The 24,713-nt window shown below is 41.2% G+C and overlaps 2 protein-coding genes across 25 annotated transcripts in view; one reads left to right on the top strand and one right to left on the bottom strand.

The window, feature by feature from the left end:
• The window catches only part of RSPH9 (radial spoke head component 9), an 80,349-nt gene that overhangs the window by 35,601 nt on the left and 20,035 nt on the right, over positions 1–24,713 (bottom strand). For 17 of the 24 annotated variants that reach the window (XR_014882083.1, XR_014882082.1, XR_014882078.1 and 14 more), the window contains exon 5: positions 4,618–10,334. Coding sequence is in view for 1 of the 24 variants with exons in the window: in XM_085219493.1 (XP_085075619.1) it covers positions 10,318–10,334 (17 nt within the window). In the remaining 23 variants the exon portion in view is untranslated. Of the gene's footprint in view, positions 1–4,616; positions 10,335–24,713 lie in introns of those variants that run through there. The other 7 variants (XR_014882085.1, XR_014882086.1, XR_014882068.1 and 4 more) reach the window with 7 other exon arrangements.
• MRPS18A (mitochondrial ribosomal protein S18A) lies at positions 4,780–23,933 on the top strand. Its single transcript, XM_031552182.2, has 6 exons — positions 4,780–4,912; positions 5,154–5,185; positions 8,370–8,474; positions 14,901–15,024; positions 15,795–15,861; positions 23,470–23,933. The coding sequence occupies exons 1-6, from the start codon at positions 4,813–4,815 to the stop codon at positions 23,612–23,614; spliced, it is 573 nt and encodes a 190-aa protein (XP_031408042.2). The 5' UTR covers positions 4,780–4,812; the 3' UTR covers positions 23,615–23,933.

A 24,713-nucleotide genomic window follows, 5' to 3' on the forward strand; every position in this document is an offset into this window, starting at 1 on the left:
CACAGAGAATTGGTCAGTAGATTGAAGCCATCTGGCTGGAGGAGCCATAAGAGGAAAACCCTGCTGGAGATCTCTCCATCACGTCCCATCATGGTCCAAGATCAGAGCACAACATGGGCTTCCCCCGTTCCAAACTCATGGAGTTAAAAACAGGAAGAAAAGCAAGAGGAGGACTGCAAAGTTTGTCATTCTGGCAGAGCCTCTACTCACAAAGTATAGATCCAGCTAGCACTCTCTATTGCGAACAATTTCAGTCCTGACTCATATTTACCAAAAAAAAAAAAAAGAAAAAAAGAAAGAAAGCCTAGGTGTTTGACTCCTGACTGAAACAGGCTGCAGTGCCTGCCCAGTGCAGCTTCATGTAAATTTTAACCCGAGTGATCAGAACCTGTGCTTGAGGATCCTCCCATGCTCTGGAGCACATGCTGGGAACACAGAGTATACGTATGTCCACAGTAAACACTCAGTGAAGCAACACATCAGTTTGCTGAAAGTTTGGGCATCACTCATTTTGCCTACGCTGTTCCAAGGCCTATCTGGTAAACCTTGGGCTTTGGCTGCAACAAGGGAGAAACTGAGTCAAGGCTACACATGCTACAACCAACAGCACAAAACACGGATGCAGACAGCTGGTTCAGGCTTTCAAGACTCCCCAGTGAAAAATTACTACAGGGTTGTTCTCATATGAATGAACCAGAGAACTCCTGGTCTTCTACTGCCCATCCTCACCATGTACAAACTTCTCTGTTGTTGAAATCAAACTGAGTATTTGTTATAGCTCTGTCTGGAAATGCCTGAAGACACAACCATTGTTTTAGGGCCCTGATAAACCTTCTGTCTTTATTTAACACAAATTAGGATTGCTTGCATTTCAGGTATCTGAGGAGTCAATATTGGTCTTTATGCCAACCTTGCCTTAACAAATTCAATATTTTTCATTGCGTTTTTCTGAAGGCCCTCCTTCACCTGGCTTGGGAGAAGAAAAAAAAAAGAAAAAGAAAAGCCCACACAACATCTGGAAAAATTAAAGCTTTGGACTGTTGCCGGTCTGATGTCTATGGTGTTGTTAAAGTTTTTCTTCTGATTCTTCCATGCAACCCAAATATTAATTTCCAGAGATCAAATCTCAAGCAGCTCAGTTATTTTCCATCATTTTGACTTACTTGCCTATATGGAACATTCCCAAAATGTCAAAAGCCACTGATATTTTTTAAACACTGAATATCTCAGAACTTGTCATTTCTGTATCAGAAGTGAATTTCATTGAACCTAAAGGCTTTTCCCTCTAATCAATGTCTTCACCTACATATTTCAACTGGTATCAGTAATGCCACAGATACTGGGTATGAGAATAGAAGCATCTAAAATATTTAAGGAGAGAGGCAGGTAGTGGAAGAAACAGAACTGAAACGATATTGGCAGAAGGAGTTAGATTCATTTTCCCAGTGGATTTTTTTGTTTATGCTAAGCCTGAAGTATTGGAAGGAAACATAATAAAATTATTACTTGGTTATTTTGCTTTGAAAAATAACTATATCCACTGGGAAAAGATGGAAACCTTAAAAATATAAACATGTTATTTCCAAGTGAGTTGCTCATTTTCCTGCTAGAGTACCATCATTTCGCTCTATACTCCTGTTCTCTTTGCAGCTTTTCCTTCTTTCCAGCCAACTTTTCATCCCCCTCCAGACTTCAAATTATTAATTTCTGTCCCAATATCATTCTCTCCTACCTCCTCAAGTCTGTTTCAGAAGGTAGTTCCCAGTAGATGGACACAAGAAATAGGGGTTAGCTGTTCATTTGTGAAATGGATAGGTTCTGCAGGCTGACAAGGATTTGGCTACTCTCAACCAGGACACCTGATTCACATGCAAGAGATGAACCCTGCAGCAGCCTCTGATCTCTAACAGGCTTTGACACTGGACGATCTTCAGAGAGGTCCTTGTATCCCAGCGGCTCTGACTAGTTGAGTAATGATGAACTGAAGTCTTGGTGCAACATGACTGTTCATTATTCCCTTCTTTTACTCACACCTGGGGGAGGCACTTTTGCAGGTTCTTGGATTTTCTGGGTTTTTGTTTGTTTTTGTTAGTTTCGTTAGTTTTGTTTCCTTCTGTTTTTTCAATCAGTAGCTTCATTTGAATTATTTGAGCTATTTTTATCTAACTATAAAATGCGATATTTCTAAGTATTAACTACCTGAAAGGACAAACCGGTGAATGTCTTACTCCTTACAGCTGGGTGGCTCCACTTCTGAGGATTTGTAGCAATTAATAAGCATGTGTGGCTAACAAGCCATTTTGAAGAGCTCACTAAATTTCCTCATTTAAAATCTTATATGATCAGTTGTTGTACTTGAACAAATTTATTCCACTTCTGATCACTCAGCATCAACCTACATGCTATCAGAAAAATCCTAGACATTTTGCATCGAGAATGTTTCCCAATTTTTCAAGGGGGAAGGGAGACAGGCCGTTGGACGAAGTGAATGCTGACCTGCAGTGACCCCTTCTGGAAAGCACCAAAAATGTACCATTGGAAACAAACCTGTACTGGTCTGGGGGGCCTGTGTGGGAACTGCGTGACCTACTAGTTTTTTCCATCTCAATTTCTATGACTTTTAATGTTGTTTCACTGGAACGGCCTCAGCCTTCATAAGATATTTGCAAAGTAAAGCTCTGGAGCAGATATACATCTATTAGCATCCAGTGGACAAAAAATGCCTGAAGGACCAGAAAAGTTGCTTTGTTGCTGGAAGCAGAAAGTAGTAATGTGTTATAGTAAATAAGAAAAAAGCAAAACATACTCCATTTTCCAAACAATAACAAAAAGTAGAACACAAATTTGTGTGAAGAAAAAAAAAAAAAAAAGATGTCTTACAGAACACCTACAATGTCTAGTCCTAAAGGAGTTCAAATAAGGGAATACCATTTCTTTGAGAACAGAGCCATAAAATCTTTAGAGGCCATAATCAATTAGGACATACATTTCTCATCTAAAATATGCTACTTCTTTACTTCCGCCCAGCCCCCCCATTTGTGAGCATAGGTTTAATTTTAATTCAAAAGGAAAAGCATTCATTCTTTAATGGTCGGTGACATCCCATTCCATTCCTTAGAAATGCGTGCTTCTATCTAAACTGAACCGCCCTTTGCAATGCTGACAAAACACAGACCATGGCTGAAATTACTTGCAGAAAGCAAGTCATTTTATTTTCTTTTGTATACAGACACAGTACTCAGGATTATTTTTTATTTTACCCCCAAATAGAGGGCTTGATGAAATAAACACATTCAGAAATTATCTGTAAGAAATCAGAAATATGTCAGATTTCCAAACTTGGAAAGAGACAATGGGCTTCAACCCAAATTGGCACCAACTTTATTTGTCTCCTTTGGACAAAAGGGTCTGCATTGCTAATGATTCTAGAAAATACTCGGAAGGCAGAGATAGTTTTCTCTACAAAAAAAACAAATTATTTATGAAAGCAACTGTTTTCCTTCTTTGCATTAAATGATGTGTCACTTAAATTACTTATAAGGGACAGCAGTTGTCTGAAGGCAAGAGAAACAAGTGGAGTTCAATGTTACTTGAACTATCATCATGTTGGTTGCTCCTGTTAGACCAAAACCCACAGTGCTGCTTAAATGTCATCACTGAACATCAAATGACATGGTAAAGCTCTTTAACAGCACCCAGCCCTGTTTCCTTATCTTTACCATGGTTAGCCAGCGCTGCGCTACCAGCTGTTAGTTTCTATCCCATTGAAACAGTCAGCCTTACAGTCTTCCCCTTCACATGAGACAAATAGAGGAAACTGGGTTTAATTTAAGACATTGAATAAATTATCCTGCCAGGTTGTTATAGCCAAACCCCTTCCATTAGGATAAAATTCTCTATATAAAGAAAATCTTAAAAATGTGACATTTCTACAGTGTTTAGCAATGTTCCTTTTTCTCATAAGGAAATTATCCTCAGACTGGATGGCAGTAATTATTTTGTTTGGCTCTTACTTCTAAGCTTTTGGACAAGCTGAAAATCACTCTGCTTCTAGAGGACATTATATAGTGTAATGCAGCAAGAGAGGAATAGTTGTCTTCTGGGATGACCCTGTTTTCATTGCTTGGCATTGAGCACAGCGAGTCTGGTCAGAAGCCCTGCCTTCATTCTGATTACTTCAGAAAAGTCAAGGCGTTGCAAACTTAGAACTGCCACAGAAAGGGATTTCCAGTAATTTTCTCATCTGGTAACCCATTCTACAAACTAAAGAGATGATGATAGCACATGAAGAACCTGCACGATTTTATCGAGGAGAACAAAAACAGAAAATGTAGTCCTTTGAGAGACATTTGCTTTCAAACTGGATTGTAACAAGAAGCAAGTGTAACAAACAAAAGGAAGGTGATGAAAGAACTCCTGAGATAGGATGATCACAGTTCATTTCACATTTTGTTGTATGCTACATTTAGATCACAATTTATATTTTACATCACATTTTAGCTAGAAACTTAGAAAAAATGTACACAGTGTTTTGCATGAGCACTGTAGACCACTGGTACAAGCAAATGGCATCAACACACATTTACTGTCATCAAACAAGCATTTGAAGAAACTCACTGAATGAACTTTGCTATCGGTTATAGATCAACTGAAGACTCAGGAGAACCTCAAAACGGCAGCAGCCCTTCTCTTCACACTGCTCTTTTCCCTCAGGTGATAAGGGCGGGAAACTGCCGCGCCTCAACATGGCGCCCGAGAGCCCGCCTTCCCGCCGGCGGAAGCGGGAGTGACGGCAGTGAGGGCGACGACAAAATGGCGGCACCCGGCCTGCTGCGCGGGGCGTTCAGGCGGCTATTCGCCGGGCTCTGGGGAAGCGGCTGGGTTTCACCACCGGCCAGAACCCTCCGGGAGGGTGAGTGCAGGAGTGGCCGTCGACGAAGGGCTGCTTGGGGGTCGGGGCAGTGCTCCGGGATCGTTCTGTATCGCTCCGGTCCCCGGGCTGCTCTGGTCTCTCACCGCGATGGAACATTACTGTTTCACCACCACCCCACCACCTACTGCTTTTTTTCTTTTTCTTTTTTAGTTTTTATTAAGGAGAAACGAGTCTCATTTTGTTTTCTTGTCTTTTTCTCCTTTATTTTTGTTTTGCGTAGTCGTGGAAGTGACTGAAGGCAACACGACCATAGTAAGTCTCTGTCCCTACTTCTTTCCCACTAGCAGCTCATGCTGTTAATTCTTCTTTCTGCAGAAAGGAATGAGCCGGTTCCAAAAGGGGAGGGTGAGAGGGTCGGCTTTCTCCCCAAACGACATTGCAGCCTGTGAAGGCTAAACAAAGGAAAGAGAGTGTTACAAGTGTAGTTAAGCTGGTTTGGCCACAGCAAGCCTGGGTCGTCACCCTGCTGCTGGTGAGGTGATGGAGGGCTCCAGTCAGAGCTACCTAGACCTCTTGTGTGATAATACGCGATAAAACTGGGAGCCCTGACACTTGACATCATCTCAGCCCCATGGTTAGCACGAGCAGGCATGGTAAAAGTTTGCCTGAGTCCAGAACTGTTCAGTGCCAACTATGTGACACATGTGCTGCTTGCCTTTGATGTGTATTGTGTTTGTTAGTCACAGCAGGTGCCTTAGCGGCTGCTCATGATGTTAAGGTTGCCTTTTGTAATGCGTCCAATGAGAAAAAAAAATCAGTGGAAGAGCTGTTGTCAAAAGGAAGACTCTAAATAATCAAAGAATATTGCTTCTGAAAATAAACAGGTTTTGAGGTATTTGATTTAAAAAAAAAAAAAAAAAAAAAGCATTTTCTCAGCTACAATATATGAAGGAAAAATGCCAAAGCAGTCGAATTAGCATTTTGCTTGATTAATGCCATCTGATCTGTTGTATTTATCAAGAGAATTATTGATGTTTAGAAAAAGTACTGAAATGAATAAGGATGGGGAGCAAAATTAATTCTTCTGCTCATATTCTGTATGCTAATAACTATATGTGTCTTGAAGACAGACAGTACAGATACTTTGAAGTGTTGAAATATCACTGGGAGAGTAGAGCAGGAATTATATATAAATAAGGATTGAAGGGACTTTTTCTTTCCTTCCTAGTGAAATGGGCAAAAACTGACTGTTTATACACTTAAAAGTCTGAGTTTCCTTTGTATCATCTTTGGATTTGTGGACACTGTCATGTTTGAAACTTGAATGGAGTAGGTTACTTATATTTTATATGTATAACTTTTTACACTAGCAGAGTCTTCTAGGAAAAAAAATAAATCTCAACTTCCTGTCTCTTTGTGCATCATGAGGAAGATCTGGATACTTCTGCTGCATAATATGCATCAATAATAATGCATCAACATATGATTCATCCATGCTTATAGATGAGAAAATCTTGTAACAAGTAGTGTAAATTGATCAACTGAAGGGCTGATGCATTTCTCAGCGTATCCTCTGGTCACTCCATTTTTCCTATGAGCTCAACATCAGGTTTTTCTTAATCCATCTGCATGCTTATCTTCCTATGAACTCTTATCTTTAATCAGTATTGAAGGAAGTGTTGTACGTAAGCCAGATGAATGAACCCTAGAGGAATTCAGAATTCATCAGCATACTGAGAACGTCAAGCCTTCGTACTCATTCTTAGTTCTGTAACAGAAGAATAATAACTCAGTGGTTTAACGATATGATAACCCTCAATAATTACCCAAACCTGTGTGTTGAAATTGATGTCAAGAAAAACTGACGTAGCATTCTGATTATAATTTTTCTCATTCACTTTTAAGATGAAAGTACAGTCGAAGTGCAGTCTGAAGCCAAACTGGCAAGAATCAATGAGACTCTGAGGGAGTCAGACATGCTGGCTTCCCCAGAAATCATTTTACCAAAAATGGAAAGTAGATACCTGTATTTTATATATATATATAATTTTATATATAAAAAAATATTAATATAAAGCTTTCTGTTAAAACTGTGGGAGAAGAAGTTTTAAGTAAAAATTGAGAGTATTCCTTCTTTTTGAGGTATGGAGATGCTTTAGCCACAAATAACCTACCCATTTGCCATCACTAGGCAAGAAGGATGCTTGGTGTAATATCTTACACCATGGCATTTCAGATGAATATCAGTGTCCCACATACTTAGAGAAAATGTCATGGTTTTTTTCTTACCAGGTTTTCAGACCCAGAACTTGACAATTCAAAATAAAATAGCTTTTTTTTTTTTTTTTTTTTTCCCTAAAAGCAAAGATATGTTCATCCACAGTATGGGAGGCTTTTATTAGATAGTTGTGATTTCTTTTTAAACTTTGCGTTACTTGAACTATTTGACCCTAGCAGTTGGTGTTCCATATGTGGTTTTAATCTTGACCAGAAATTTTCTTCTTCCAGAACTTATTGAAGAAAAACTGACTTTGTCTTTTCTGTCCATTCAGCTGCAAGTTGATAGCTCTTGCTTCTATTCATATAAGCCCTCAAAAAAAAAAAAAAAAAAAAGACAAGTGCACTTTTATATAGACATCATATTCCTAACATCTACATTTAGAAGACAAATTTCTCAAGTTCCTCCTACGCACACCTTCTACATTTCTTTGAATGTTACTTTTAAGAAATTTAAGAAAATTTGTGTGTTAGATGTCACCACAGACAGAGGAAAAGGTTGTAAAATAGTTTCCCAAAGGAATTGTTCAGGGAATTAAACTAGAAAAAAATATTAGTGTAATTTTAAAAATAATTTTAAAAAGAAAGAAAAAAGCACACAACAGACATCTCCCAACAGTCCTGTCTGATTTTTCCTCATAATTTTCCCTGTTGGTGGTTTATACTCCAGCAAGCCTATGCCTGTTTTGGCCCACAGCATGCATCTGCTACTCTCTGATACTCTCATATTCCCAGCAAAAATATTTAAGGCTTTTGGCTAAAAGATTGCTACAATTGCAAGGCATAGTGGTTCAAAGGAATACCACAATAAATGGAATTCAAGCAAGAATGAGAACTTCACATTGAGTACTAGTTTAGATTTGAATAAAATATATGTAAGAATTTACCAAGTGGTTTTCTGTACCCCTTTTCTTTTATCCCTATTGTCTTTACATTCCCAAAGTGCTTGATTTGTGTGTGTGTGTGTATATGTATATATATGTATATATATGTGTATATATGTGTATATATGTGTATATATGTATATATATGTATATATATGTATATATATATATACGAGTGAGTTGTGTAATGCAAATCCTGTCTCCCTTACATCTGTGCAATACTGGTCAGCACGTGGTAGACTTGATGAAAGATAGTCCTCAAGTCACAGAGGAAGTTAGGTGTTGGTGCTATGGAATCTTTGCTCATTCGTTGCATTCTTTGAATTGTTTCTTAGATTGAAGGGAAAATTATAGAGGATGCTGAAACACCAACGCCTCCTAACCCCTCTGGCCAGTGTCCTATCTGTCGCTGGAACCTGAAGCATAAGTACGATTATGTGGTAAGTCTAATGAAATAGTATTCCCCACAGGCGGATAAATATTGCTCTCAGATGTAGTGTATTGCACAACTTGCCCCCTTTCTCCTTTTGCTGGGTGTAGTAAAAATAGGCAATTCCATCTCTGCTTCCCTTGATTGTAACAAGAATAACTTCCTGCATAGTAATTGCTTGCCTTGGCTGATCGTGTTCATTGGAAGAAAAAAAAAGGGGGGGGGATTTTCTCATATCAAGTAGGAGGTTTGGAATCATGCATGTGCCCATTACTATTGATCAGAGCATGTATTTCTAATCTGCTTAGCTCTCCTTCAGCATTGCACTTCTAGGTGAATGGAACTGGAATGCAATATTAAGCTATCAGATTCAAGCCTGTTGTAACTCTAGAGAGGCCAAAAAACTTGATTAAATCAATTGTGTATTTTGAGCACCATGGTTTCATTTTGGATCACTGTCCACTAAGGCAGTAACTTAAAGAACTTAAGAACTCTCAAAGTTCTTCATGGATATGAGGTAGAGTACGCGTGCTTATTTCCTTTACTTTCCCCTTAGCAACAGAAAAAAACGGATTTTGATTGATGTCTTTTGCAGGAAATGATAATGAGAGCATTAATAACACTAAACGTGGAAGATGGAGCGGAAACTCTGTAATTCTTTAAAGCAAAAGCACCACAGAATAGAGAGTGTGAGGTAGAAGACACTAAATGTAGCCTCACCAGAGGTCATTCAAACATGGAGGTCATAAAAGGACTAAGTGTTCCCACCACCCTAAAATACCAGTGCTGGAATCAGAAAAGAAAACCAGACAAGAACATCCTGTTACTAAGATTAGGTAACAGAGAAGTCAGAACAAGTTAATGCCAGGAGGATTAAGGTGAAAGAGATACAAATACATCTGGAGGAAAATAAAAACTTTTGAGAAAGTAAGACCATTAATGTGAGAGAAACTGAAAGCCCTGTTAGCTGCACAATGATTGAGCTGCTCACGTGCAGTCCTAGTGCATGCAGAGATGAAAAACTGTTTGGATATCTGGGTACTAATGACAGTCTTGCAAATGACTACTGCAAGGCAGCTGGGAAAAAAAAAAAAAACTAACCAGATACATACTTAAGCAATTGAAATAACTTAAGCATTGAATTAGGTACAGAGCAGTAGGCCTGGCTTGCGGGTAGCCCCAAGGTGGGGCAGTGTGCTTAGTGTTTTACATTCTGATTTCTGAGCAATTTGGATAAACTAAAATATGCTGAATTTGCAGGTGAGAATAAGTAAGGAGAAATGGTAGGTACCATTAGCGTATGGAAAGTACTGGAAAAACAGATCTAATTTGTGTTATGTTGCCATGTTTGAATGCAGGGATTTCTTGCAAGACCATGCACTTTTCCATGGTTGCTGAACTTAGCTGTGTTTGAAGTAAACCAGTCACACTGGAAAGTGGTTTTCAAAGGGTAATTTAGTGTTACATGCAAGTAAATATAAGGAGTCAGCAGTATTGTTAGCCAGCTGGCTCTACAGATTTCTAGCAAGTATTCCATGAGTCTCACATTAGGAGCTCCAGAGAAACTATGAACTGATGCTCGGGATTGAAATGAGCTCTTGCAGAGGGTTAAATCTTGGAAATTAGTATGAAGACATTTTCTACTGCTGTCGGTGGCAGTAGACTCAGTTGCACAAAGAGATAACAGCCACTGAGATCCAAAGATCCAAATTGGTTTTAAATAGTGTAGTGTAGAGACTGTGTTCCAGGATTAGAAGTAGGCTGTTAGTCAGATGTTACCTGGAAATGTTACCTGGGTTTTTGCTGTGAATGAAGATTATGCATTTCTTCCATACTGAAGTTCAGTTTGGTTCTTAGATCCTGGTTTCTGCTGGTCAGCATAGAGGGAAGAGAAAACCAAATGTGAGGAGAGATCCTGCCACCAGAGTATTTAGAATCATTGAGACTGTTCCCAAAAATCGAGAAATCCTAGATATGTGTCCATCCTGACTGTTGCATAGTTTCTGAATGTTTATGTTTCTGAGTATATATATCCAGTACTCCTGCTGCAGAGCAGAGGAGAATCTGGACAAAAAGCTGAAGATAGTAGCATGAACTAGCATATCCAAGTTGTAGCATGTTCCTGCCTCAGTATTTAGAGCTATTCCTCCATGGGGCTGATGTAAACTAGGAAAGTTTCAGTTCTGGAGTAGATCACCTCTTCTGCTTGAATAAGTGTGTTATATGTTTGAATGCCAGTTGAGAGTGCATGGGCTTTTAAATGTTAGGGTGAATAAAACCTCCCTTTTCTGCACAAAAGCTCTCTGCTATTTTTCTGTGCTACAGCAGTGATGACTAGCAGAATCTTGAAGTGCTCAAACAATAAAGGGCAGACACATTACTGTGTGGGTAATTAAATGGTGGCACAATTTACTCGCTGGTGGTTGAATTATCCTAAAAGACAGTAAATCGAGAACAGCTATTTTTGTTAAAGACACAGGCTAGTTTATAAAGCATAAACTATAACCTGTGTTTGGTAAGAGATTAGAATGGATGGATCACAGTGGTTCTTTTGAGATTGATAAGCTGAGATCAGTCAGTTGCACAGAAGGGAAAGTGTGAGCTTTTTTGCTTGGGACGCTTGTAATTGGAATGAATAAGGCACTATGAAAAGGGAAGTGTTGAATTAGCCCCTGAGGGAGCTGAGTAATATGACCTCATAGGACTTTTCTTTTGTGATGGGCAACTAGCACAGTCTAAAGTAGTGGCATAATGAGTTACTTTAGCTGTCGGAGAACTGGGGGACCAATGTCTCCTAAGTTATTAATCAACCAAACAGGCATTGTGAGCACTCTCGGGTCATGATTCCAACTTGCCTCAGCTGTGGTGTGGAGAGCTGCAGTTGTCATTGCCAGTTCAGTCCTTAGTCTCTGCTGAGGCTCAGGATAAAGGGGCCCAAGGCACAAATTCCCACAGTGGATATGTTTATCCACTAAAAACTGAGAGTTGATTTTATTTTTTATTTTTTGTAGCCATTGGAGATTTTAAAAAATAAAATTATTTTGATCATTGTCAGGCAACTGGGTTGAAATCAGCAGTTTTCTTACAACATATTTAGAGTATGGTGTACAGCTCCCAGGAGTAAGAGTGAAAGGAAGAAGTATATTCTTGTGTAACTGGAAATAATGACTTGGCTGGTACAACCCAGTAGTATTTTGGCTACGCAGACAAATCTTACTGTGGTAAGTGAAAGTTTTAATGAATTGCATATAACTCGTCAAGGACGTTGCTTTTCAGATTGTCTGCAGATAGTACAATGCAGAGATGCCTCTGCATTTCAGTTGCTAAACAAAACACTATATAGCACATTATTGTGAATGGATAGCAAGTTTACCCAGATCTTTTAGAGGTGAAGGCTAAGCTGCTTGGGTTTTTTTTTTTTTGTTTCTTTTTTTTTTTTCAGCTTTTTCTCCTTATCCACTTCAACCATCATTAGTCTGAGTTAGGCAGTAAATATGTCATCTTGCTTTAGCAGCATTTAGGGGAAACTGAACTGCAAAATTTGCCTGTTAGCCCTAGATTAATTCAATTCAAGTTGTTTTCATCAAATGTTGCAGATTACAGGGGTGGGAATCTGGGTCCAGCCTCATGGGAGCTGTCCAGTGATTAAAGCAAAGCTGTGGTTACAGGCTTGGCTGTCCATTAGCACAGAATGTGAATTTCACGGAACATGACGGCACCATGAGAACTTGCCAGACATATTTTTTTTCTTTGACTCTTCAACGTACTTGCACACTTCCCTCCACAGCTGCCCCATAAAGTTGGCTGTACCTGTCTGCTTTCTCCCAGCGGTAAGATGCATCTGTGTGATTACAATGGGAGACCAGGCACCTGGTCTGTTAACTGTGGGAATCTTCAGAAACGGACAAACCTTCTGTCGAGTATGCAGCATTTTAAGCCAAATGGCATGAGTGTGATTTGAAGCTGTGGCAGTTAGAACGTAGGCGATTTCTCTTGAGAAATGACTGCCACACAGAGCTGGTCAGCTGGTGACACTGTTGCTCAGAGATAATAACAAAGAATGGATTTTCCTGATACTTTTTTTCCAGTGGGAGAAAAAGCACTATCTCCCTTTACTTTTCGCCTCCCCCCTTTGCATGGAAATATTCGATAACAGCCCTGTGACTCCATGAGGCGTGGTGGTAATATGAGAAAGCACTTGGACCACACACACCCTTCACTAGAGCCTGTGGCCTCCTTAGGCTTTCACTGTAGCAAAGACTGGAACAGCCTTAAACTTGCCATCATCTCCCTTTTCCCTCTTTCCCACAGAGTAATGCAGGCTAGTAGAAAAGCCTAGGAAGTTTTTCATTTCCTAGGCACTTTGAGCTGAACAGCCCTTTCTTACTTAGGGATGTGGTACGTTTGTGCTAATTGGCACATTGAGGTGTTGGTGATTTGGAGAACTGGCTAGCTTAAGAAGATGGAAAAAGGGGAATGGAGTCTTGTTTAGGGTTTCCTGGATCCAGTCCAGTGCGTTTCAGGAGTGGCTGAAAGTCAGTGCCCTTGGACTGCTTGGCTGGCCCCTGCCCAACTTCCACCAACGCAGCTGGCACCAACTGATCTCCTGGTTACTGTTCTCATTGGCAAGGCAGTGTACTAGCTGGACCGAAGACACTTCTCTTCCCTTTTATCCACAGATGGCCTCTTGAGAGCTTCCTGCTTGTTGCTCAGCTATGTTATTCTTGTTCTTATGATACAACATCACCGTGGATGGTGATGTGGGAATTTTGTATTTATAAAATGAAGGAGATGGATCTGAAAATCAGCCTGATCGTGTTAGTTGGTAGAAAGAGAGCTAGGGAAGAGGGAAATTGTTTGTCGTGATCATGATAGTGAAGATGGGATTGGGGAAGAATAAACATCTGGATTTTTGATTGCAGCATTTGTATAACAGCATCTCATATTGCAGAATTGGTTATTACTAAAAAGTTGTACTGAATTCTAGCAGCCCACTTCAGAGTTTAACTGGTCTCATGCAATAGGAATGGATTTATAAATCCAATATAGCTCTAGTTTCTGAATGCCCATTTTTATTCCACCTGTGATTGTATGTCTTTGCAATGGCAGTAAATGAAGCTAGGAATGTTTCAGGGAGCTTTTTGTAAAATAGAATAGATGTGGAGTGGAAGAAGGTCTTCCTCAAACAGGCAGAGGAGTATCAAGTGCTGATATACCCGGTTTGAATTCCCAGCATGTTGAAGTGTCTGTTGTCACGTCCCTTCCAGCCTGTGAGCCACTTCTGCGTGGTCCAGCTACCTCAACTATGAACATGTTTACAGTAACGGAGAAGTAAACTCTCAGTTAGCAACAAGTCTGTGAACAGATGGAGAAAAACAAGGACAGAGGCCCCAGAAGCACTTTGGGCCAACTTATGCAGACATCAGCACGTCAAGGGGACCTGCCTCTGTTGGTCTGAGGGTGCACTAGCAGTGGTGGTGCGTGTGGAAGTCAAGAGCTGGACTGGTTTACTGTGTGCAGTTAATGGGACACTCATGCAACAGCTGTTGCTGCTGTGCTTAGGAATTTGTAATCTCAGACCTGTGATAATATCTGATTCTAGAGATTCCTTTAATTTTGTTTTTATTAAAAGTGCTTTACATTTCTAGAGTCTTAATTAAGAAGGTCAACAGCAGTTTAATCTAAATGATCCTTGAATCTCAGCCAAACCCTCAATATGTTTTGAATGCTCCTTCTATGCAGTGTGGCTCTAACATCTCTGACTAATGCATGCATACACAGGCAAAGAACTGAAAGCAGTGATTTATTCTATTAGGTCTTTCCTATCAGCACATGTTCTTTTCTTACAACAAGCTTCTTGGTGCAAGATTTTGAACTGTTTCCCTGTTCTCCACCCCTCCAGAGAGACATGAGAAAAGTTCTACCATGGGAAACTGGACAAAAGTTTGAGGAATAGATACCAGAGAACAATCCTGTTCTGAGGGGAACAAGGAAAGGGCCAGAGGTGATCTAACGTATCTGTGACCTTTAGAATAGCAGCTGTAATGGTGTTTCAAGTTGTGTAAACACTGTCCATCTGTAGGTCTTGTGTAACTGTGCCTCAGTACCTAGGATACATTATCTTAGCCAGAATCTTGGAGCAAGTGACAGTGAAGCAGTAGGGATGGCAGCTGACATCATGTGTTTACAGTAGTGAAGTCAAGGGAAGACTCAGACCGTGTTAGTGACCTCACTGAGTTAAGCTGGCGGGCAAAGCGATGGCTAGCAAAACCCACTTGTTGACAAGCTTCATCTGAGATGTGTGGGAAGTATGCTTTGTTTTGGTTTGCTTTGTATTGAGTTCTGTACACAACGTGAGGATTAGCACAACACCTAAGAATCACGGCAATTAAAGGAGCTATAATACACTGGTTTTGCCCTTTTCTTGCTTCTGCAGGATGTCTTGCTGTTGAGCCAATTTATCCGTTCTGATGGAGGGATGCTGCCACGAAGGATCACAGGCCTCTGTTTGGAGGAGCACAAGAAGATTGCCGCCTGCGTGCAGATGGCACACCGTGCAGGTACCTCACCTCCTCCTTCAGACAACATCCTTAGTGCAGGGTATGGAGCCCCATGAAAGGGCTCTCTCACCCAGTTAGTATGCTGCTGAGATTTCAGTGTCTAGTCAGCAAACCCATCATGCACCAAGTACTGGGGCAGGATGACTGACCAGAAAGAAACTACTTACTCTGCTTTCTTTGTGTCTTGGTTCCTGCCTTAGCAGAAGACATTTACTCCTCTAGATGAGTCTACCAGTGCTGAAGGATGTGGGAAATATCTCAGTCTATAGTAACTAATGATTAAATGCCAGTTTCTGAAGTGACATGTTTTAGCATGTTTTAAGCTTGATCTTCTACCCATAAATGTACCTGTCTCCTATCTGCCTTGGGAAGATCTTTATTTTTAACTGGGAGCAGATCCCAGGTTAACACAGTCTGAGTATTATCCAAGTTAAATGGACTGAAGATTTTTATAGTCAAATTTTCATCCTGAAAGTGGAATCTGATTGGACTTCAGTGCTTTATGTCCTCTCAAAAAGCCTCTTTGGTGAGCCCAAGTCTTTGGCATGTGTTTCCTCTCATTGTGTACACCAGAACCTCCTAACTAATCTATGGCTAGAGTGCAGGTTCAGCAATGGCAAAAGAAAGAATAAATACTTTTTCTGCTCTAGTTGTGTTTCAGCAGTAGGGATCTGAGTTGCCTGGCATACGAGGTATAAGTAACTTGTAGATGCTATAGATGCAACAAAGGCACTGTAAAGTATTCTCACGCCTTTCTTTTTCTATCTCAGGTTTGCTGCCAAACCACAGGCCTCTACTTCCTGAAGGGCATGTTCCCAGGAAACCCAAGTTGAACAGGTGAATAGTCTTGTCTTTCCATGTCTCTCTTTTTCAGGAATAGGTTAGAAGAGGAAAAGCAGTTCCTTATAACTGGCTAGAACATGCCTTACGCAACAGGTCTTATAAAGAATACGTATCTACTACCATGAAGTACTTTCATTAGACTTTTAAGGACAAACTGCGTCTTGTTCAATCAGTCTATCCCCACAGGATGAATGCCAGACATTAGTCTGCCCTCCCTTCTTCAGCTGCACTTGCCTCCTGTTCATTAATATTCAGTAGAGCAGACACGAAAGGCTGCCACAGAAATGGAGTCACAGCATCACAGAGCAGTTGAGGTTGGACAGGTACTGTGGAGACTGTTTAGTCCTCACATTTTGCTCAAGCAGGGTCACTTACTGCTGATTAACCAAGAATGTCTAGCCAAATTTTAAATATCTCAAGGATAGACCATTCACAGTTTCTCTGGGCAGCTTGTTCCAGAGTTCTACCACTCACAGTTAAGAAGGTACTTTCTTAAATATGGATGACGTTTCTTTCAATTTGTGCACATTGCCTCTTGTCTTTTTGCTGGGCATCACAGAGACAAGCCTGGCTGCCTTCTTTATACCTTCCTTTCAGGTATTTATAAGCACTGATAAGACTCTCTCTGAGCCTTCTTGTGTCCAGAAGGCTCTCGGCTTCTGTCTCAGCCTTTCAGTGTCCGGCCCCCAACTGCACTTGGGACAAAAGGGTGCTCAGGATGGGTACCAGCAATGTGTTGGGGTGAGCAGCTAGCAAGGGCCTGACAGAAGCTTGTTTTACTGTGCTCCATCTCCATTTGCCCTTTCTGACTGCAAGCTGTGATTCGTCCTTAGCCTGCCCTTCCTGTGTAACAGGCTGTCTTTCCCCTCCCAGGACTGAATGGCCCCTGGCCTTTGGGGGCGAACCGAAAGGCTGCTGTCGCCTTCCGCGCTTTGCTCGGCGTTAGGAGGTGCTAATCCCCTGTTTATGGCCTCACACTCTGTTTCCATGGGGATGTCAGAGCGGTTTATGAACCCTGCATTAGCAAGCCATGGGGTTACCAGAGGCCATGGGGCTGTTGCTGGGAGAGCTTAGGCTTCAGGGTTTGGGGCAGTCAGAGACTCCTTCCTGCATTTCAGGTCTGATGCTCTGCAGTGGAGATTTGAGGCAGGCCCTTGGAAATGTCCCTGAGATGCTGGCAGGCTGTGCACTGAGTATTGGGGAGAATCAAATTGGAGGATTCTACATTTGGTGCAGCCTTGTTTTCATCAGATACTTTGAGTCTTTGTCCCTGTATCTTAAAAGTCTTTGGGATTCTTTAGTTGCTGCATCTATCCATCAGCTGAGGGGTTGAGCACATAATCTAGTTAGCATTCACATAGCAACTCTGCGTAGCAGGTCGAGGCAGGAAATGATAAATCCTGTATCTTGCACCAGGACTCTGGGTCTAATGCCTTGAATTTTTTAGAATTTTAGCGAGAACAAAAGATACTTCAGGATCTGTTCTACATGGAAGCAGGTGCCTCCACCTCTAAAATTAAGAGATTTTAATTAGTGATTAATTTACACACCTTCACTGTTGTATTGCTAGTCCCACCTTACACCACATGATTTTTTTCTTTCCAGCAAGGGAATGTAACAAGCAGATTGCAGATGGTTGAGGAAAAGAACAAAGCTATTGTTGAGGAGATGAACAGCAGTGATATAGGCAGTCTTTGGGGTCTGAATGGAGACAATGCAAGGGATCAAGAAATTTGATTGGAAGCTTTGGTAGTGGTGGAGCTGGAACTAAATAAGTCCTGGAGCCAGGACAGAGTGTAGGGGTACTTCAGGAGTGCATCTGTGGTCCTTTACAACTACTCAGTCTATTGAAAGGGGAAAATCTGTTATCTCCTTGGAAATCTTATCCAGTGTGCCTCTCTGAGAGTTTTAACTATGCCTGTCCCTTCTTGGACTTTCCACATTGTTCTGTAGAACCCTAGCTGGCACTGGTTGAAGCAGGAGATGTTAATTACTTCCTTCCTCCTGCCCTACAGAGGCAGGGTGGCCCTGCAGGATTGGAAGGGTACCTGTGCATGCTGTAGATTTTTAACCAGTATGTACTTGAGGCATGAAGACAGAGTTATTCTTGTAAGTTTTCTTTGTAAATGACTTGTCCAAGCTTACATTCCCTTTGCCTATATAACCATTCTTAAAGTCTTTGTGAGGCCACAGTAAGTGGGGACGGACTCAACATGTGGTGATTCCAAATGCAAGTGAGCCAGCAGGGGCAGAATTGGGCTGGGACGTGTGTGAAGCAAGCTGCCGCGTTCAGTGCTATGAGAACCTGATCAGGTCATCCTGTAATCCTGTCTGCCATAATACCAGGACTGCCCACCTAACTGAGCCTGTCTCTTCGCTGCATTTGAGGCCTGTTGGGTTTTCAAGCACAGGTAGCCTATCATAGTAGGTGCTGTATTTATTAGGTGATGTATTTTCCAAATCTTTGAGATTGAGCTTTTCTTGAGATCCCCATATTGACTGCTGTAGTTGTCTTTATCTCTGTTTAAATGAGAAGTAACTGCTTTATTTTGCACTGCTACTGTAGCCCTGGGAATGCCAATGGGGAGAAAATGAGTGATCATGTAATATGCAGTTGTATCAGACTGCATCTTGGGCTACTTGTTAAAGCTTTTCCAAGACTAGAATACAGCTAATGTACATCCCTTAGCACTAGTTTGACCAGCCCATGTACTCTCCAGCTCAGCCTGTAGTAATGGCTTCTTCGTTCCACCATCAGTGGGTTTGCTCTGTGTGCAGTGTTGAAATAGACTCTTCTGCTCTCTATCTCCTCTAGAAAACCCTGACCACCCTTTTAACAAGGATCAGGAATGCTGCCCTGCAGTTGATCTATTGATCCTTCTCTGGAAGGTGCTTTTCTGTGCACCAGCTTACAAGCAGAATCACTGTTATATTTTCTGAAGTGGTTTTATTGTCTCTATTGTACATACTTCAGACATTCTCTCTTACATGCCCCAGAATTGTCTGCATATTGGTAAGAATTTACCTGTTTTGTACTGGGTCATTTGTCAGGCAGTTGACCCCATTTCTTAACCTGTTTCTGGGATGCAAGAGTAAGGCCAGAATGCTTTTGGAAGCAGTGATCTGCTGATCCCAGCTTGTTCTTGGTCGTGCAGCTCTAGCACAGAGTGTAGGTGGTCACATCCATCATCCAGGATGTAATGTAACATAGAGAAGAAGATGGGGAACTGCAAAAGAAGGTATAACATGAAAGTGGAATGCCAGTTTGAGCCACGCTCTGACCATCATAGTGGTGGGTGATGTGTGGAACAGCTTGGGGTCAGAATTTAACTGGGGGGCACTTCACAGCTCCCTGTTCTACTCCCTGCATTTGGAACACTGTCCAGGTAAGACCCACTGTGGCATTCTTCATTTCTTGGATTTAGTTCATTCTTTTCAGATTCTGCCTAATTTGTTTTTGATGATGAAAGCTCATGAATATTATTGCTTGACTGCTTTATTTGCTGTGGGCTCTTCTTTAGAAATACGGCCATCAGAGTTTCTTATTCTTGAGTCCATTTATGCTCCAGCCTGGCATGTAAAGTGCTGCAGCAACAAAATATTGTCACTAGCCCATGAGGTTGAGGACATTCTCAGGGATTACACTGACACTGTGTGGAGTGACAGGCTGTTTGCAGATTCCAGGGTCGTATGTGCAGGCCACCACACACCAAAACCATTTGGGGAAGCTGTCGAGTACAGCTGCAGGCTGCACTTCTGCACTTGCTTTCCAGGAGTGGAAACCTGAACAACTCAGCAGTTTTGTTTACAGCATGAAGTTTGCTGCATGGATATTGTGAATTAACTATCCAGAACAGACACCAAGTTCAGGCCATCATCTAGATGCTTTCTTAACATGAATATACCACTCTTTTTTTCTGGTAGGCCCCTATTGTTGGTTAAAGTACAATACTGAGAAGTTGTTCCCTTTTCCAAAGGACTGAAGGATGTCACATGTTCCCTGAGTCATCCGTACTCTTGTCAGCAAGACGTGCTGTACATGTGGAGTATGTGATTTTAAGTTCTCAGTTACTATTACATTTTCAACTTCCTACTGGAAGAACAGAAATTGGCACAGCTAATATCCAGGTCAGTCCTTCCTCCGCATGAACTGGAGAATTTGCTATCTGTCAGGGAAGAGGCAGGTTCCATATGAACTCCTCGTGAATTATAAAGTTCTCAGACACCTCTCATCCCTCAGAGCAGAATCTGATTTCACTGCTATCAGTGTTTCATTCCAGCAGCTTGTGGTTTCTCTCATCTGTATGGAAACTGTATGCATAGCTTGTGAATTCAAAAGAGTAAAGAGCTGGAGTGGCTGCAGGTGAGCAAAACCAAGAAGTGTCAAGGGAAGGGATGTGGCAGGGAGGAGGCAGTCTTGCCAGCACTTTGATAGAATGTTTCCTGCACAGTCTGTAGCCCATTGCCTTCTGCTCTTAATCCAAACAAGAGACAGACTGAAAAAGTTCAATGAGGGTTCAGAAGTTCAGCCTTGAACCGCACCAGCATACTTGGGCTGCACACAGAGCTGCAGTAGCCCCACATGTAGATAATTTTTCTTACCCAGCACATAGAATTTCTGTGCTTATTTCAAGGTCTTAAGCAGCAGCCTCTAGGTGGGAAGGGTTTGGGGCCCTCCTGCTCATGCAATAAAATTCATGGAAACTGATTTCTACGTGCCACAGATATTTTAGGTGACTGCAGTGACTGTGGCTGACTAATTACAGCTTTTTCCATGCATTTTATGTCTTGCCATTTCCAATCATAGGAATGTGACCAAGATTTCCATCTTGCTTTGTCCAAACTAGTCACTTGTATATCTAGAGTCTAGAGATTCTGGTTGTTCTTTGGGATCCCACCACACTCAAGGTGGCAAGCAGAGTCCTGGGGTTGGTTGCTGCTCTCTGAGATTGCATTTCTTTCCTCCTTTGTCCAGAATGAGAGCTCTGCATACTGAGATAATGGGTTAGGAGACTGGACACCAGCTGCATCTGGCATCCACACAGAGACTGTGTCCTGACAACCCTCAGCTGATTGAGAAAATTTAGACCGTCTGGCAGTATATGTCTGTAGATTATTGTAAAAGCTCCCCCAGACAAACCAGGTGGCTCGCTACAATGAAAGTTGGGTGACTTGGCTAGAAAAGGGTGCATGATTTCTTGAAACACTAGATTACATGGACAGTAGAGTTCACAGGAAAGTCCTATGTGCTGGGCTTTGAAGCTCTCATATAGGAGTTTTGTGGATTCTTTTTACTCTTGGGGACAAAAAAGAAATCTATTCTGTGAAACAGTAGGAACTGGGGTTAGTAAAAGAGGAAAAGAAACTTTGTAGACTGAGTGCTGTCAGGCATCAGGCTTTTGCTATTGCTGAATCAAGGTTTAAAAAAATAAAAATTAAAAAAAAAAAAAAGCAGCAAACAAAATAGGACAAGTTTGAGTTTGGGACAAAGCAAGTATTAAAAGTGCTAAAAGCAAATGTGCTCCAGGAAGGGAAAGCGTCCAAATGTCTGTTTCAGCTAACAATGAAAAGCCCCAGCCTGCAGTCCCCAAAGGAAGCTAAAAGCCTGGAGCAGAGGGCTGGATTAGACCTGCTCAAAGGAGAAATAACAAAAGCTTTAAAATCAGGCCATTACTAAATCCTCCTTCCTATGCAGAATTGGGGTGTGCACTTCCAGCCCCCACACAGAAACAGAGGGATTTCTTAAAAAGCCACTGTCTGTCTAAACCTGTACACAGCATTGATGTGTATCTTGCATTCACACATTTGCTTCTCTCTCAGTGAGAACATTTATTATCACGGGACCACTTTCCTGTAAACGTGCAGACACGTGACCAGAACTGCGCTTGGCATATTGTTGCATTAAAACAATTTCAGATTTTTTTTTTCTTCCTTTTTTGTAACTGCAGTCTTGAGATACTAAAACTTGTGCTACAGACTTCCCTTCACGGGGAACTGTGAGAAGGTGCAGCCCCATGTGCCTGTCAAATAACTCTATGCCTTCTTCCAAAAAAAGCTTGGCTCTTTCCCAAGTAGGGACCTGTGTTTGGTCTCTCTGAACTCCCCTTATGTTTGGAATGAGAGATAGGAGTCTCTCTGACTTCCTGTCCTCATATTGTTACGTAAGGGATTCCGCTAATGCAGCAACATAACATTAAAATGCAAAAGAGGCTAATATAATGCATTTATATGAGAAAAACGGACTGAACTTTGTTCCACACTATCTTTTGAATCCCTCCTGCCATCCTAACTATCATAAACTCCTGAAAGTAAAAGCTTTCAAGTTTGAAAGTGGCTTCATGTCAGTGGCAGGAACCTCTAAATGTGATCCATTTTTTCAATCTGTATTGTTCAGGATCGCTGGGGAAGAAAAGTATAAGGAAAATGTGTTGCTGTTACATAGTCTATAGCTGTCTGGCATAGCAAGCTTTCTTTGTAGTTCCTGGGAATCGGTCACATGCCTTCAAATAAATGCATTACGTGGTCTCTGTCCAAAGTTCTTAATATCTCAAATTTGCATGATGCAAATGAAAGGTAACAAAGCTGTTTGGGGAGAGGATGACTGACTGAGGTTACATTAAGACCATGGGATTACTCAACATAGGCATGCAAACATCGCTGGACGAAGTTTATCAGACTGTTCCAAATTCTAATTTGTTGAAGCATTGTTTGTGCAGATTATGCTGGGGTTTTACTTTGGATCTTTATTGTCTGAAAAGACTCTTCTTTCTCTAAGGACCTCTGTTCCCTCTCTACTGGTAGCAAAAGATTTAAAGCCTAACAAAACTCCAGGCCACCCAGCCGCAGGGTAAGATTTCCAGTAACCGATTCTGAATCTGAAATCCCCTGCCAGTTTGCAAAGCCAAGTCTAAAACTTCAAATGGTAAAAAAGCAGAGGATATTTGCCAGACGTTACTCCGGACAGAGATTTGCAGTTGCAAAAAATTCAATTATAGTACCTCTTCCATTGCAGGTTCTGACTTCCTGCAGCAGCGAACTGGAATAGTATTCTAAAGAGAATGCTAAAGCAAATTCGAGCATATGAAGATGCAAGACTGGGCCAGAATCCCATCCTGTGGAAAAGAAATACCCATTGATCCACTGAAAGCAAACTAGTTCTTTTTTAGAGACTATTTTACACTGAACTTGGCCTTTGTAATCAGTTTACTTTGTTGAGGCAAGCTCTTGAAATGACATCTTCCCTCAGAGAATGGATGGACTCACTCTTGAACTTAGTTGCAATGAAGGGATTTGGCACTCTGAGTTAGCTACAGGTGGACAACTTGCCAGCAGCCTGGAGATTACACCTGATTTGTTTCACATGACTGGAAGTCAGGCAGGTGCCAGTGGCTACAGTACAGCAGAGGTGCAGCAGTTCCAAAACAAACAGACCTGTTCAGTGGTTCCCTTTTGAACTGAGAGACTTCTGCTCATCATTACTGCTTTCATAAAGAGGCAGGTGGAGAGGCAAAGGCAAGCAAATGAGTGTCAGCTTCTGCTTTGACTAAAGCTCTTTTTCCATGATCGTTCTCAACTTGAAATACGTTTGTATTCTTTTGACAGGTATCTGACTCGCTGGTCCGTCAGATCTGCAAAGCCCATCTGGAAGAGGGGCCCTAAGTGGTGCAAAGTTCCTATGCCAGTTGGAAACCTTCTTCTGAAAGATAATGTCAAATTTGTATACAAGCCACTTTATTACAACCACTAGATTCCTGAACTGGCACAGTCAATGAGCGCAACTGTTTTACACTGTTCTGCTTTTTTGTTTGTGAGTTTGCTGGCATTTCCAAATTCAAAAACTCTCATTAGTGCTCTGTGTTGTCTCTGGTGAATAAGCTGCGATGTTCCTCAAGGAAAACACAGGAATCAGCAAAGCAGAATTCAACGTTCAGAATGATTTTGGAGAAAGCAGGAGGCAAAGATTTTACCTCAAAGCCAGGAAGGCTTCTGTGTTACTGTAGTCTACTGCTGGGTTTGGAAAGGTGGTTTCCTTCTTTTCCCAGAAATAAATGGTAATTCCCCTTTAATGTGTTTCAATTTGGATTTGCCTCATTTGGGCTGTTGAGTCTCTGACACTGATGGAAGAGAAAATCTCCTGCAGCACCGTGTTTCCTCACCAGTAACAAATTATGTTAAAGACTACCAAAGTGAAATATGTTTATAATCTGTACTATCCATAATTTGCAGCAGAAAACACATGGCAGTGGCAGGCAGGTATGTGTATTTCTTACACATCCACTTCAGTATTCCTAGCTTGTGCATCCTTCCTGAATCAAGCAAATACAGAATGTTGATATTCTTGACAACTGGACTTGCTTTTTCTCCCTGCAAATGTATTTTCTACATTTTCCATGTCAGTGATGAGTGTCCTTCTCAGGATAGTTTTGGGCTGACAGATGTGCATAATTTTCCACCCCGTAAGTAAAAGGTTTCTCTCCTTGTATAAAATCTGTATGCAACTTCCACTGATCATTTCACTTAAGAAGTGCTAATTAAGGGCCTCATATGAAAGGCTTATTAAATTATTAGGGTCATTATTGGTTCCATTTCTTTGATACTTATCTGAAAGCTACAAATCAACACAGCCTTTTATATGTACTGCTTGCATCAGAATCATCAGTTAATACTTACTGATATGGACAGGAACAAAGGATTGGGATAAACCCATGTTACCTGGGAAATCAAATTAGTTTATAATGGGTTTGTTTGTTTGTTTGTTTTTTGCTTCTGTGAAATGGAAGCCCTGAATTAAGCCCCTTGAGCTGGCTAAGATGTTTTGACTTTGGGAAAGAACTGACATTCTAAAA

This window comes from Meleagris gallopavo, chromosome 2 (genome assembly GCF_905368555.1).
Source record: "Meleagris gallopavo chromosome 2, MGAL_WU_HG_1.1, whole genome shotgun sequence".
Taxonomy (NCBI): Eukaryota; Metazoa; Chordata; class Aves; order Galliformes; family Phasianidae; genus Meleagris; species Meleagris gallopavo.